At 37.4% G+C, this 17003-nt stretch overlaps 1 protein-coding gene across 2 annotated transcripts in view; it reads right to left on the bottom strand.

The window, feature by feature from the left end:
• POLR3B (RNA polymerase III subunit B) overlaps nucleotides 1-17003 on the bottom strand; it is a 113642-nt gene that overhangs the window by 57715 nt on the left and 38924 nt on the right. For both annotated transcript variants that reach the window (XM_060113129.1, XM_060113130.1), the window contains exons 12-14: nucleotides 15591-15725; nucleotides 3779-3940; nucleotides 966-1166 (exon numbers count right to left, since the gene is read on the bottom strand). In XM_060113129.1, the coding sequence (XP_059969112.1) occupies nucleotides 966-1166; nucleotides 3779-3940; nucleotides 15591-15725 (498 nt within the window). The remainder of the gene's footprint in view (nucleotides 1-965; nucleotides 1167-3778; nucleotides 3941-15590; nucleotides 15726-17003) is intronic.

The following is a 17003-nucleotide window of genomic DNA, read 5'->3' on the forward strand; positions in this document are numbered from 1 at the left end:
GATGCACAGAACAGGTACTTCATCTAGATTAGCTGAAGCAATCTCTGGGAAATTTAGTGTTCCAAAACTCAAGATGTATAAGTTATGCAAATTTGACAAGCTGCACAATTTTCATGTGAATTTCCATATGGTTTAAGATAAATCAGGAGAAGAATGATAATTTCTAAAAATTATAACCCTGTATGGACTTGTATTTTTCACCTCTCCCAAGTCATAACTAATTCCTACACTTTGGAACATATATCTTTTACCTGTCATATTTAACTTATTTATTCACTCAGCATATATTTACGGGGCCTTTAGTTTGAATGAGGCTCTGGGCTAGGAGCTTGGGATACAATGGTGAACCTAACATGGTTCCTTCATCCAGAATTTTACAATTTAGAAGGCATAAAATCAAGTGAAACCAACAGTGGTTAACATGAAGTAGAAAGGGCCACAACACAGGAAATAGTGGGTGCTATAGATGTAAACCAATTTAAACTCCTTGGTTTAGTGTTCAGGTAACTGCTTATGTTTCCTATATAAGTGAGTTGGAATCCAACTTAGGTCTTGGACTGTGTGCTCCTAGTTGGCTGCAACTGTGACTCTGACGTCCTCTAAGTACAGCCACAGAAAATAAGGAGTTGCTTAAAAAGAGCTCCTTGTGAGCAAAGGTGATGGGTCTCTTAATTTTCCTTCATATTCTTATCCCCTCTTCATTGCCTGGTTTGACTCTTGGGATAAACTAAAGCAAGCAAGAAAATTTGGACAATATTTCTATTTAGGTGAGATAATAAATCAAAGACTTCTGTAGGTACTGTTTGGGAATGATACTGATGACATTCTGATGGCTGCATCAACATTTCTCTGCCAGATACGTGGCTGACCCCAAAAAGGATACAGCCTGAGGGAACGGGAGAAGCAGCAGAGCATCACCAACAGGCACGACCTCTGACACAGCAGAGACTCCCTGGGGACCTTACCTCTCCTTCAGGAGTGTCCGAAGGGCAGAGCATTCCCCACTGAGACGGCTGGAGGGATCGAGGACCACTCACTTTTCTTGTTTTTTCAAACTGGGAAGAGATTCTTGTCATCATGCCCAGTGCGGATATATATGACAAGCGAGAGAGCACCTGAGTCACACCCTGGCGATCCATTTTAAATCTCTTCAGAGACCAATTTCCCTGAAGGGAGAGGAAAGACATGAGACTACCCCTGATCCGTTCATGTGGCCTGATACTCTGCAGTCACTCGGAGAGGCTCAGCATAGGAACTGCTTGTTTGTGAAATTAGAGCCATGATATATATTCAGAAATCGAAATGTCACAATTAAAATTTAGCCAAGTTACTCACCGGGGTTTTCTAGGAATTTAATGAATATTACCTGTATCTAGCAACCACCTCGGAATGCTACAACGTATCAACATTATCACATCAGAGTGGGTATTTTCTGAAGAACTAATTATATTCTGAACAAGCCAGTTCAACCAAAGATTTCCACTGGAAGCAATAAGCTAACTAATAGAACACTAGCAGTTTCTACACACATTTAAGGTAAAACTAGCTTGAAGCTCAAAGAGATAATTTCATGTTGCAATGTGCCATTATCTGGATGTCTTCCAAAATTAGTTTTAATGAGAGGAAAATATAGCAATAGAAAAAAGACTCTAATAGCAGTTATCAGGGAAAATGAATAATTATAGGCTTCTTAATCAAGGCTAAAAGTTGCACATATATTTATATTAATAAATATTATATACCTTCTTTGGCTACCATGTCAATCTTAAAATAGATTCATATGAAATAAATTTTAAATATTAAATTTACCTTATCTCCTATGCTTTAAAAGTACTGAAATATATTAAATATATTATTTTATAGTGGTATTAATTGTACATATTAAATATTCTCAAGGATAATTCAAGATTAAGGTTAGGAATCATTAAGTTTTCAACTCATGGTAACGTGAATTAATAGAAAATAGTATGCAGAGAAAAAGCAAAGTAGAAAACAAAATGTCAAAAAGTGATTGATTCAATGATCTTTCTGATTCAAAGGGAAAAAATTACATCTGCTAAACAGTGGTTCTTCATTTTTTTGATAATCTGATGAAAGCTATGACTATTCTCGAGAAAAATGCACATAGGACCACAAACACAAAATTTGCCTTCAATTTCAAGGAAGGACTCACGGATCCCAGATTAAAACCCCTCACAGTAGAAAAACTTATCTGTTTGAATTTAAATATCTGACGTCAGGGGAGCTCCTCACAAATTAAAGTTTAAGCATTATTTCAGTGAAGATCTATCACTTCAGAAACTTGAGTTTTTGATAGAGTGGAAAAAAGCTAAAACCTAGGAAGAAACTCGATGTATTACAAAGCAAAGAAATGGAGCAAACACACTGATCCCACAAGTTAACTTCTTATATTGCTTGTTCAGTTAACTCCTTTTATTCTTTGAATGAGAATGAACCTAGTAAACTGACTTATGACCACAAGGAAGATAAATAAATAAATAAATATTCAGCGCAGAATTCAACTAAGACAGCCGCTGCTGGCAAATAGGAAGTAGATGGGGAGTGAAGCCGAGATGTTCAGCAAGATAATCTGTTCCAATGTTTTCCAGGAGTTTTAAAAAGGGAGAGGAGAAACAGACAAAGGGTCTACAACTGCTCCTCTGAGAAAATTTATTTGTTGAAAATAGTCTACATATGACAACAATCACAATTTTAGAAGTTGATCTTTTTCTGGTTGTCTACAGATTGGGGTTCACCTGTGACAAGGCCTACTACTGATTTTCCTAATAAGCAGTCTGCTCCCAGACGTAAAGTGGTATCACTTAGGGGCAAAACAACTACTCAAAACAGCTATTCTGACCTGAAAATCATGGGTCAAAAGCAAAGAAAGGTCATTCTAACAGAAGTGTGTCAAGTGCTCTTTGGAGACTTCTCTTCAAATATTCAGGAATCTACTTCCAGACAAGTTTGGGCCACAGGAGTGTGAGGGGCCTAAAGAGGCACAAAGGCCAGGCTCCCCTCAGGTCTAGATGGAGCTGTCACGGAGAGGGCTGCTCAAACAGACCCACTGCAAATTTCTCAAGTCAAGGAGGGCAGCAAGTCGACCACTAATTCTTTCATTGTTAAGGGAGCCCACGTGCTACACTATATTATTCTTTTGTTGGGACCAAATCCCATCCATAAAACTAATTTTATGTCTGGCATACAAAACGTGAACAAGACTTTATCAGATAGACCTATAGATGTACGCTTTAAGAAAGGGAGCAAAAACCTATCTGATAACCCTTTATGAACAGCCGGAGGCCCTGAACACACAGCAGCTGGTAAGGCCTGAATTCATCACTCACGTGAGAACAGCTGATAGCTCTTTGAGGAATATAAACCTACAGTGAAATGAAACATTTTGTACTGTTTTGGACAAACGTTGTCATTAATAAACCTACTTGTAATATATCAGTTTTATGACAGAAGAAAATGGGGAAAAGTATCCCTTGAAAGAATGGTTATTAACGGTTAAAAAGATTTTTCCTTTATGTAAAAGTATATCTATTTTCTTATTGTCTCATATAACAGGAACTATAATTTGGCAATGAAGTCATATAGTAGTAAAATTCCTACTGATTTAAACTGTAGACTATCTTTCAAAGTAGAAAATTTATGACTTAAATATATATATATTTTTTTCACCTAGATTCTCAAAGTATCAGTACTTTAAATTTCCCACTGAACAGATTTACAAATAAGTTACAAAACTCTACCCAAATGACTGAAGACTTACGGTTGAAATGGCATTCACCATGCCATTGGTAATCTGGTCCTGACGCATGTGTTTCACGACATCAAACTGGGCTGCTCTTTGCTTAGGAATCACCTGGTCTGCAATTTTCTTCATTTCAGAATTAAATTTTTTGAACAAATCTTCAAAAAGAAGAGACAAAAGCTAAAGGAAAAAAAAGTATATGGTGAACTTTCAAAATGCATTACTAGCTTATTTACTAAGTTGTAGGTCCTTATTAAACTTTGTTTAAAAAAAGATGGAGAAACTGCTTAAAACTGAAAAAAATATATTTTAAAATTCAACTTGATAAACATGTACTTTTATTGATATATGTGCTTATCACTATGCTTGGTGTTGGGAATAAGAGCAAAGATGACAATCCCTGCATTCACAGATTTTTAATTTAGACCAGTCATTCCCAGACTGAGATTTCATTGACCAGTGACCTAAATAAATGAAGAAAATATTCTGGATGAGAAGACCATTTTAAGATTACTAATTTTCCCCAAATTGATCTACAATTCCACTGCAACTCTAATCAAAATCCCCAGGTTTTTAATGAAAATTGAGGCTAACTCTAAAATTTATCTGGAAAAGCTAAGACCCTAAAATAGCCAAGAAACTCCTGAAAAAGAAGGCAAATGGACTGATTAACATATAGATAAACTGACCAGTGTACAGAAAAAAAAGTCCAGAAACAAACAACACATATATTAAAATTTGTCATATGACAGATATGGCATTTCAGATCAGTAAGTAAATGAAAGACTACAAACAAATGGTGCTAGGACAACCAGTTATTCATTTCAGAAACAAATGAAACTGCATTCCTTACTTCATTCCATACCTAAAAATCCATTCCAGATAGACTAAAGAACAAATACCAAAGGCATAAGTTTAAAATATAAAGAGTACTAACTATTAAAAAGAAGAAAGGGTTGACAAATTAAAATTACAAACTTCTAGAATTAAGAGATACCATAAATTAAAAAAAAAAAAAATCCAGACTGGGAGAAGATACCAGCAACACATGTAACTGACAAAAAACTGGATCCAAAGAACACCAAAAAAATCTTAAAACCAATAAGGAAAATAAAAACAACCCAAAAGACATTTAAGAAAAAACAGGAATGGTCAATAAGCATATGAAAAAGAGGCTTAACCTCATTAGTAATGAAGGAAATGCAAATTAAGCCCACCAGGAGATGGTACTGTGCACCCACTAGATCAGACAAAAGTGTTTAATTTCAACACTAAGTCATAGGATGGAGACCATCAGGACTTATGTACAGTGCAGTGTTCAAATACTTGGGAAACTAGTTTGACACTCTCCAGTCAAGTTGAAGATTTAACTTGATTCCATGACTGGGTAATCCTATTTGTAGAAACTCTGTCATGTAGGCACCAGAAGATATGAATAAAAATGTTCTTTTTTTTTAAAAAAGGGAAGTCATACAAAGGTCTTGATAAGTAGGATGGATAAAGGGATATTTATCATATGTATCATATCTTTACACAATTGAATACAAAAATGAAAGTGAAATACAGTGGCATGAAACAATATAGATGAATCTTTAAAACAATGTTAAATGAAGAAAAAAGTTGCAGAAGAACATATATGATATGAATCTATTTTTATAAAGCTCAAAAACTCAAAAATAATTCCAAGTTCTTGGATTGGAAGAATCAAATATTGTTAAAATGACCATACTACCCAAGGCAATCTGTAGATTCAATGCAATCCCTATCAAATTACCAATGGCATTTTTCACAGACCTAGGACAAATAATTTTAAAACTTGTATGGAAACACAAAAGACCCCAGATAGCCAAAACGATCTTGAGAAAGAAGAACGGAGCTGGAGGAATCACGCTCCCTGACTTCAGACTATACTACAAAGCTACAGGAATCAAAACAGTATGGTACTGGCACAAAAACAGACACATAGATCAATGGAACAGGATAGAAAGCCCAGAAATAAACCCACGAACTTATGGTCAACTAATCTATGACAAAGGAGGCAAGAATACACAATGGAGAAAAGACAGTCTTTTCATTAAGTGGTGCTGGGAAAACTGGACAGCTACATGTAAAAGAATGAAATCAAAACATTCTACATGTAAGTAATATCATATGATACTTGTCTTTGACTTACCTCACTCAGTATGACATATGTGGAATCTAAAAAAATGGTATAAATTAACCTATTTACAAAACAGAAATAGAGTCACAGATGTAGAAAACAAACTTATGGTTACTAAGGGGAAAGGGTTGTGGAGAGTGATAAACTGGGAGACTGGGATTGACATACACACACTACTATATATAAAAGAGATTGAAACTAACACAACATTGTAAATCAATTGTACCCCAATAAAAATTTTTAAAAAAAAGAGACAACTAATAAGAACTTACTGCATAGCACAGGAAACTCTACTCAATACTCTGTAATGACCTATATGGCAATAGAATCTAAAAAAGAGTGAATATATGTACATGTATAACTGATTCACTTTGCTGTACAGCAGAAACGAACACAACATTGTAAATCAACTAACTCTAATAAAAATTAATTTAAAAAATAAATAAAACATTCTCTAACACTATATATTAAAAAAAAAAACTCAAAATGGATTAAAGACCTAAATGTAAGACTGGATTCTAGAGGAAAATATAGGCAGAACACTCTTTGACATAAATCACAGCAATTTTTTTTGGATCCATCTCCTAGAGTAATGGAAATAAAAACAAAAATAAATAAATTGAACCTAGTTAAATTTAAAAGCTTTTGCACGGCAAAGGAAACCATCAGCAAAATGAAAAGACAACCTACAGAATGGGAGAAAATATTGCAAACAATGTGACCAACAAGAGCTCTATTTCCAAAACAGACAAACAGCTCATACAGCTCAATATCAAAAAAACAAACAACTCAATCAAAAAATGGGCAGAAGATCTAAATAGACATTTCTCCAAAGAAGACATACAGATGGCCAACAGGCACATGAAAAAATGCTCAACATTGCTAACTATTAGAGAAATGCAAATCAAAATTACAATGAGGTACCACCTCACACCAGTCAGAATGGCCATCATTAAAAAGTCTACAAATAACAAATGTTGGAGAGGTTGTGGAGAAAAGGGAACCCTCCTACACTGTTGGTGGGAATGTAAATTTGTAGAGCCACTATGGAGAACAGGATGGAGGTTCCTTAAAAAACTAAAAATAGACTTACCACATGATCCAGCAATCTCACTCCTGGGCCTATATCCTGAGAAAACTATAATTTGAAAAGATACATGCACCCCAATGTTCACTGCTGCACTAGTTACAACAGCCAAGACACGGAAGCAACCTAAATGTCCATTGACAGATAAATGGATAAAGAAGATGTGGTAGATATATACAATGGAATATTACTCAGCCATAAAAAAGAACGAAATAATGCCATTTGAAGCAACATGGTTGGACACAGTGATTATCATACTAAGTGAAGTAAGTCAGACAGAGAAAGATAAATATCTTATGATATCACTTTTATGTGGAATCTAAAAAATGATATAAATGAACTTATTTACAAAACAGACTCACAGACATAGAAAACAAACTTATGGTTACCAAAAAGGAAAAGGGTAGGGGGAAGAGGATAAATTAGGAGCGTAGGATTAACAGATACATACTACACTATATAAAACAGATAAACAAGGACCTACTATATAGCACAAGGAACTATATTCAGTATCTTGTAATAACCTATAATGGAAAAGAATCTGAAAAAGAATATAAATCTACATACACACATACAAACACACAAACATATATATAACTGAATCACTCTGCTGTACATCTGAAACACAACATTGTAAATCAACTATACTTCAATAAAAAAAGTGAAACTTATATTGTAATAAACTATTTTAAAATTTTTAAATAAATGATGCAATAAAAAAATAGTAAAGGGCCTCCCTGGTGGCACAAGTGGTTGAGAGTCCGCCTGCCGATGCAGGGGATGCGGGTTCGTGCCCCGGTCTGGGAGGATCCCATGTGCCGCGGAGCGGCTGGGCCCGTGAGCCATGGCCGCTGAGCCTGCGCGTCCGGAGCCTGCGCGTCCGGAGCCTGTGCTCCGCGACGGGGGAGGCCACAACAGTGAGAGGCCCGCATACCGCAAAAGGAAAAAAAAAAAAAAAAAAAAAAAAAAATAGTAAGTACTCAAATTCAGGATAGTGGGGAAAAAAGAAGACAGAGTAAGGAAGAAATATATAAGTAAATGAAATGGTAATTAATGGTCAATTATTAAGAATTACTTAAGTTGGTAGTGGATTTGAGGGTGTTGATTTCATTTGTCCCCTTCATAGCTTACATATGTGACATTTTATTTATACTTTTTATGTTAAAAATTATATAATAAATGATATTAAACCATAGTAACCATGGAAAACAAATCATAAAGTCTAAAAATAGACTAGGATGGTTCTGTCTCCAGAATTGATGGAGTAGCTCCTATCAGATGGATTCATCTGCTCATAAAAATTATAAGGGCTGGACAAAATACTGAAACTATTCGAAGGCACTGGAGAGTAAAAGCAGGCAGAAACTGGAGGAAAGTTGACACTTATCGAAAGTGCATTTCTGTTTTTAAGGCTTTTCAACTAAGGGAAGGACACATTAACAAAAAGGGTCCAAGCTACATTCGAAGCTAAAACTCGGAGAGAGACCCACAGTTTTACTGGATTGAAGGACCAGAGGGAAAAGATCGGAGCCACCACGGTAGCTGGAAAGTGAGAGTAAATTCACAGAAAGGAGAGAACCACAAATAAAATCAACACCCTCAAATCCACTACCAACTTAATCTTGGGAGAAAACCCCAAGATTATGTATATAAATTTTGCCCAACTCTCTGGCTGACCCCTGAACTACACATTGAAAGGTGTGGCCCATGTCCCCTACTGCCCCAAATCAGGTGTGGGTTGTGACTGCTTTTTTCAATAAAGTTTTTTTTCAATAAAGTAAAGTAAGTGAAGCTGTGACTTTTAAGACCAGGTCATTAAGGCCACGCAGATTCTCTTGTGCATGTGAAACTCACTTGGAGTCCTGAGCCACTCTGATGCCACAGCACTGGAATGGTCAAGACTGAGCTTAGCCCAGCCTTCCAGACACCCCACCACCTCCAGCAGAACAACTACCAACCGAGCTCCATGTGAAACAGAAGAATCACACAGCCAAATCCTGCCTGTACTCCTGACCCACAAAATTGTGAGATACAACAAAATGGTGATTGTCTTAAGCCATGCAATGCAGAAACAGATATAACCAGAACACCATTTATATACAATTTGCAAAACTAAATAAGTGGCTTATGACAAATAAATAGCAGGCATACTTCTTCAATAATTAAATATATTATTACAACGACTTAAATTCCCCTGCAAAATTAATTATATTAGTTTTTTTTTCCTTTATAGAGGAAGAAAAAAGTAGGATATATTTGTAATCTAAGCTACCTAACCAAACAGTAATGTAATATTGGGGGACATTATATATGCACCCATTATACAATTAAACAGGAATTCTGAAGTTCAGTGAAATCTTGTAAGCTAAAGATTTTCCAAATTTCACACTATTCTTGAATGCTTATAACCCACTGGTAGTTTTCTGACTCAAAATGAAGACATTAAAACCAGTGAGTCTCCTCCAGCCACTGCTGAAGAAAGCATTTCCTAAGTGGAATGTTACTTAACACTCTTCCCCCTTAAGGTAGACAAGTCCTTCATCTTTCCTACTAAAATCAACTTTGCAGATGGGAAAGCCAGGATCCCGAACTTGATTTACCATGTCAGAAGTGTTCTAAAAAGAAAACTTCCTCCTCTGAGAGCTTAATCCTATCTTCCACTCAGACCCAGCAGTTTCCTTCATGGAAGAAAGAATATGGGAATGGAAGCAGGTGCAGGGGAGGAGAGGGATGGAGAAGCCCATTTCAGCAACTTCCTGTGTAAACTGGCAAAAGGAACTTGAATAAGCATCCTCAACAGAAGCAAATGCCCTTAACCTAAACCACAAAAGCTCAGCTCTATTTTAATTAGTTCCTTACACTTAGACTTTTGTGTCTCAAATTATGACAAAGTTTTTTTGGATCCTAGCTGAATTTGTTGTAGACCCCTGATTCAAGCACAAGGAAATGCCCCGGTACTAAACAAGTAAAATGTAAGAGCACACTCAACAAAACTAATGCCTCATTAATAAATTTCTCCACCCTTAAAATTTCAACGTAAGAGAAATAACGTTCTCCAGTTCACAGAGCAGTGAGAAGCTATAAGGCCAAGTCACACAATAAGCCACATTATTTAGGTCAAGAGTAAAATGATTAAAAGGGATGGAATGCTGGTGATAATATTCAATACCTTTCATTGCTAGCATGAGGCCTTTCAGCCTGCCTAAGACAGGAGCACTAAAGAGCAAATTATATTTAAGAAAAAATGCTGACAGCTCATCAATTGATTTTCAATGAAAATGCTAAAAAAAATTAATAAAGAAGTTAAGCTGCTGAAATACAGTTTCGCCAATTAGCTTAATGTCAGAGAATTCTAATTAGGCGTCTTGAGATTGCTATTTAGTGTTTAAGCCTTCAGAGTGCCAAATTCTCCTTTTCACACAAGCTGGTTGCAAAATTAAAGACATTAGGCAGCCTTAATTACATTATCAGAACAGCTGGGATTAGGCAATCTCTGAAGTCAAGACGGCATTCTTTTGTCACAGGGTGGAAATCCCTGGCTTTCCAGGGTGCCGGATTTTGGTGCCGTTCCATATCTCACCCATACAAAGCAAGCTGCATTAGAAACAAAAAAATTTGCAGACGAAGAATAGACTAATGCTCAGCAAATAATGAACACATTACTGAAAAAGAAAAGGTAGGTGAAAAGATTAAGCCTGAAATCGGTAGGTTTTGCTAACACCTCTATTGGCGGCTGGCCGGCCAGCCCTCTGGTGGCAGTGAGACTAAGCGAAAGCTCTGTGAACCCGCTTGGCCAGTGGATACAGCTCTGTTATCTAAAGCTGAAGCACATTTATACTCCCTCATCCCACGGGGTGTGAAATTAGCAGATATTGTTTTTACACAGTTTTGCCAACACAATGTCTTTTATGTCTTTACATTGTTTATAAAGCAATGTTTTCTTGCACATGGGAACCCTCTTTTTAATTCTAATTTTTTAAGCAACAGGACAGTCTCTCCTCTCCCCTCTCAACTCCATTCCTTAGTCCTCCAAACACCCAACATTTTTTTTTAAAGGACTCATTTAACAGCATAATTTCTTTTCCAAATAAAAAACTGTAAAAATTGGAATTGTTGGTGGTGGGGATTCGCACAATCCCCTGAACAGTGGTCAATCTGAAGGTGGCCAAAAACCCACCTGTTGGCATTAGCCGTTAACCAAACAGAACTTCCCACATATTCCAGGCATTAATTTTTTCTCAAAACCTAAAACTGCTCTAATTTTTCAATTCCAGTTTTTTACATTTTAGATGTGGTAATTAATATCTGCTGTTATCATTCCAGCCACCATCACTGTCATCTGGAATACTGCAGAGTCTCCTAACTGGTCCATTCCTGGTCTGTTCATCTCCAAATCAGATCTCTTTTTTTTTTGGCCGTACGCAGGCTTCTCACTGTTGTGGCCTCTCCCGCTGCAGAGCACAGGCTCCGGATGCGCAGGCCCAGCGGCCATGGCTCACGGGCCCAGCCTCTCCGCGGCATGTGGGATCCTCCCAGATCGGGGCACGAACCCGTGTCCCCTGCATCGGCAGGCGGACTCTCAACCACTGTGCCACCAGGGAAGCCCTCCAAATCAGATCTCTTAAACTGAAAATCAGATGGTGTCACTTCCCCGATTATGACTCTCTCGTGGTTTTCCACTGCATGCGAAATTAAATCCAAAACTCTTCCCGTGGCTTACGATGCTAGTTCTACAGTGTCCTCTCTCACCACCCCTAAACCTCACACTCCAGCCACAATGGTCCTTTTCCAGTTCCTCCAATACAGGCGCTGCCTGGGGATGTATGTTGCTTGTGCGGGTCTCTTGATGGAATGCAGTTCCTGAGGTTGCGTGAGACTGGCTTCTCCTCACTCAAGTCTCAGCTGGAATGTCTGAGGGCTCGGCTTAAAATATATCACTTTTTCAAAGAGGTCTTTCCTGACCATCCAGAATAAAGTTAACACCCCTTCCCCCAACCAACATCCCAACTCTCACTCTAATATTAATTAGTCTGTTTTTGGTTTGCCTTAAACACTTATGACCATCTAATATCACATTTATTTACTGTTTACTTGTTCCTTGTTTGTCTCCTCTACCAAAATGTACACTGTTGAGAGCAGGTGCCCCATCAAGTCTCATTCACTATTGTATCTCTGGTGTCTAGTACTTTATCTGGGGACAGAGAGATGAATATGAATGTAAGTGGTTCCTGCCCTCAATGAGTTTACAGTCTAAAGGGGGAAAGAAGCGAGCAGGTAGAGAATTGTACAGTAATTCAGCATGCAAATAAAGACCTAAACGACTGAGCTACTAACTACTCCTGGGGTTCACAGGTGGTTTCAAAGAGGGTGATTCAAAGAATGATGAATGCGTAGGAGCTCCTCATGATGGGGAAGGAGAAGAGGAGATAAGGGAGGGGCAACTTAGGCAGAAGACATAACTCAAAGGATGAAAGAGCATCACACTGTGTTTGGGAAGGAGTGGCTCACTTTAGCATGAGATGAGGCTGGAAAGGTGCACAGGGGCAAGATCATCAAGGACCCTGACAAGCCTGCTAAACAGTCTGCACCTGGGGACTTCCCTGGCGGTCCAGTGGTTAAGACTTCACCTTCCAGTGCAGGGGGTGTGGGATCGATCACTGGTCGGGGAGCTAAGATCCCACATGCCTCGCGGCCAAAAAAAAAAAAGAGTCTACACCTGGTTCTGTAGAGCAGTAAGACTGTGTTTATGAACTTCACAGAGGAGTTTCAGGGGAAGGGGAAACAGGCAGAGAAAGAAGCCCTTATACCCCACCTCAACCAGAGAGGCTCAACTTTTATCTGTTTCAATATTGGGATTCTGAGTAAGACTTCATGCTTTAAAAATCTTGAAACTCACACATGAAGCTCAGGCCTGCTGAGGGATGCTCCTGGGAAATGGACCTGTGCTTCACCGAATCTCACAGTAAATGCTCAGGAATGTGTTGGGATGGCTTTGCACCAGGTAAATAGGCAGGCACCTGGCCAGAGCCTCCAGAACAGACAGATGGGAGGGGCAGGAGAGAATCAGAGAAAGCACATAAAAAGATCCAAACATACTAATGCTGTGTTCACTCTTGAGCTGGGACATGTGAATATCTGCTTTATTGAGTCTTAATACACAAACACACATACGTGTTATATATAGTCCTATATGCATGAAAATTTTCGTAACTAAAAAGCACATACACAAAAGCAGGCATATGTCAATTTCTGTGGCAACACACACATTTAATGATTAAATCCCCACTAAGTAAGCAGACATACTGCTTTGAATATTCGTTTCATACTAATGAGGACAAAATGTTCCTTTATGTGATTTCTCCTAAAACTGCAAAGCCTGACTCCAAACTTGCCCTTGACAAAGGACCCCAAATGAGGCCAGAAAACTTAGCATAAATTCACACAGGCCTGAATGTCCACAAGCCATGAGTTTCCAACAGTAAAACTTTAAAAAGCCAGTTAATAAAGATATTTGTATATGCATAGGGTGTCTCTGGAAGGACAGAGGAGATGACGAGAAAAGTGAACATTACTGGGGGGAGGAACTGAGAATTGGGTCAGGTGAAAGGGTGGGGGGGTCAGAGTGGGAGAAAGACTCATTTTCACTGTAAACTTTCTTGTAATTGTTTGAAAGTCTTTTTACTGTGCTAATACGTTATGTTTTAAAAACATTTTTACTGTGTATTATTAGTTTTAATATCTGCTGTTTTATAATGTTTACTGTTACATTATTTTTTAATCATAACATTGTTCTTTAAAAATTAAAAATACTTGCTTAAATTGGTAAGACAAATAACCACAAGAATGGGGGAAGGAACATCTTACAGTCCAGCTATGGTTGAAAGAACTATACAGAATGTTTCAGCTGTTTGCTGCAAGGAGACAGGATTCAGAGGTTTACAGCCAAGTTAAATGCCTTAAAACAAACAAAAAACAAACATTCTTCAGAAGAATAAAACAGAATCCCGAGTCTCTACCATTCATCATCCACAATGTCCATCAGGATACAATCCAAGATTGTTACACACATGAAGAAAAAGGAGAACATGACCCATACTCAAGAGAAAATTTAATCAAGAGATTGATCCGGAGATGATTGATATGTTGGAATTAGACCAGGATTCTAAAACAGCTGTTAAAGTTCAAGGGTGTAAATGAAACTATGGTTGTGATGAATAAACAAACAAGAAATCTCAGTAGAGAAAAAATACCCAAATGAAATTTCTACAACTGAAAAATACAATACCTAAACTAAAAAATTAACTGGATGAGTGTAATAGCATATTAGAGACAACATAAGAAAAAGTAAGGGAACCTGAAAATAGATCAACAGAAATTATCCAATCTGAAGAAGAGAGTAAAACTGAAAAAAAATCAAGAGCCTTAATACCAAAGGGTCTAACAATATAATCTGAGTCAGAAGGAGAAGAGAGAATAGTACAAAAAAGACATTTGAAGAAATAAAGACTAAAAATGTCTCAAATTTGGTTAGACATAAATTTACAGACTTAAGAACTTAGTGAACCCTAAGTAGGATATTAACAGAGACCACCACACCAAGACACTTTTTTAAAACCAAAGGTAGGGACTTCCCTGGTGGCACAGTGGATAAGACTCTGCACTCCCAATGCAGAGGGCCTGGGTTCAATCCCTGGTCAAGGAACTAGATCTCACATGTATGCCGCAACTAAGAGTTTGCATGCCACAAGTAAGGAATCCGCCTGCTGCAACTAAGGAGCTGGCAAACTGCAACTAAAGAGCCCTGGAGCCACAAGTAAGGAGCCTGCCTGCCGCAACTAAGACCCACCACAACTGAGACCCAGTGCAACCAACAACCAACCAACTAAATAAATAAATAAATAAAACAGAGAGAAAATATCAAAAGCAGCCAGGTCTATATTCTAGCTGTTTGATTTAAAGGGAATTTCTGATTTAAATGCTGAAACATGAAGTTTCAAAGTTTTAGACACCTGTTACCCAGTTGAAGGGGATACATACTCTCAAAATAAGATAAAATTTATCAGGCTAAGACTGAAAATGAGATAAAAGATGTCCTCACTAACCTACTTCTACTACATCACCAAAAAAGTTAGGGGATTGTTTACTTGTTTATTGTCTATCGTCTATCTCTCTCACTAGACTATATGGACTAAGAGAAAAGGGACCTTTGTCTGTCTTATTTTCCCTGTATACCAGTTTCTAGAACTATGCCTGGCACACGATAGGAGTTTAATAAATACTTGTTAACTGAATAAATGATACTACTTAAAGCCATACATCACGTCCTACATTAAACAGAATGAGGGTAAACATCTCAAAAAAAGATATAATATAGGTAACACTATTAACATATTTAAAGAACTAAGAGTTTTCATAGCAATTGTTAAGTCAGAGATAGTAAGTCATGTGTGAATGTTTATACTCCAAATATACAAAACCTATATTCCATTCAACCATCTCTTCCTCCTATCTAAAATGAACACTAAATTAATTTTTATTGAGGAAAATAAAATAAGATTCCTGACATAAAATAATTAAATCACCTGTCCTGCCAACTCCAATCGCTTGTTACCATAATAATCTCTGTCGTCAACTTTATTATCTCCTTGGGCCAGAATTACTCTTCGCACCATCACTGCAGTATAGATACATTTGGCTCGGAAATTGAATTCTTTAACCTGTAATTCAGAAATCAGAGAAAATTTTTGAGACAATGCACATTAAAATTTAAGGTGCCTCAAGAAAACAGTCAATGTTATCATATTTAAGTAAGAAAATAATGAATTGTTTTGATTCTCCCTATTCAAAGAAATTCAACTAGTCTATAAACTTCCTGAGAGCTGAGATGATGACTTTTCATCTTTGTACTCAATACCTGTGTACCTCAATACCTTTTCTTCAAAGATGACCACCATCAACTCCTTCCCTCCCTATATGTTTTATGCCATTCCTTCATTAAGAGATGGAGTCCATCACCCCCTTTGGGTTGGCCTGTAAACTAGAAGTTTCCACTTCCTTTTTCTTAAAGTCCTGAAGTACCATGTGAGAAGTCTAGAACACTTTGTTGGGGAGAAAAGGGCCACTTGGAAAAGCAATGAGGAGCCAGAGATATGAGTGAAGACGCATCTTGGATGTCCACCCCAGTCAAGCCTTTGGATGACTCCATCCTCAGCTGCTATCTGTCTGCAACTTCATGAGACCCAAACTGAGAACCTCCTTCCCCACCACTGAGCCCAGTCAAACCAGAGAACCATGAGAGAGAGCAATAAACAGTTATCTCAAGCCATTAAATTTTGGAAATGTTTGTTATGCAGCAATAAATAACAGGAATGGTATATTGTCAGGACTCACCAAATATCTACGGAATGAATCAACAGACTGATGAATAAATTTGCTGCAAATGTTCTATTCAATTTTCTCTTCTACAACTGAAATCTACATAAACAAATCTCACCCAATCAGTAAGTTAAATCAGAACTGGTTAAATCATTGCACTGGTTTGTTTGGGGAGACAAAAACCTTAGGTAACTAGGTAAATTCTTTCTCTACAACCTAAACGATGAGTTCTGAGAGTACGGACTAAGCTTCTGCCAATTCTAAGGAACATTTTATAGGCTTGTCTATAGAAAATTCATATTATAAAATTTCTGTTTTACTTTCCTTAATCATTGAGTAAGATCCCAATGGTATCCTATTAAGTTTATCACTACGACAGATTAAAGAACAGCAACTGGTCTCCTTCACACGTTTTTCTGCTGCTGCTAAGGAATTACACTAAATGATATAGGATGTTAGAAACTCTGTATATGTTTCCAAAAGTTCATTCTCCTTCAAAGGAAGTTTCACGTCTTCATTAGGTCAATTTATCCCCTTTCTATTACTGAGAACTTTAGAATGTGTTAAAAGAAATGTGTTAATTTTGGAATGTGGTAAGAGAAAAAGCAGCCCTAAAAGCT

This window comes from Mesoplodon densirostris, chromosome 11, assembly GCF_025265405.1.
Source record: "Mesoplodon densirostris isolate mMesDen1 chromosome 11, mMesDen1 primary haplotype, whole genome shotgun sequence".
Taxonomy (NCBI): Eukaryota; Metazoa; Chordata; class Mammalia; order Artiodactyla; family Ziphiidae; genus Mesoplodon; species Mesoplodon densirostris.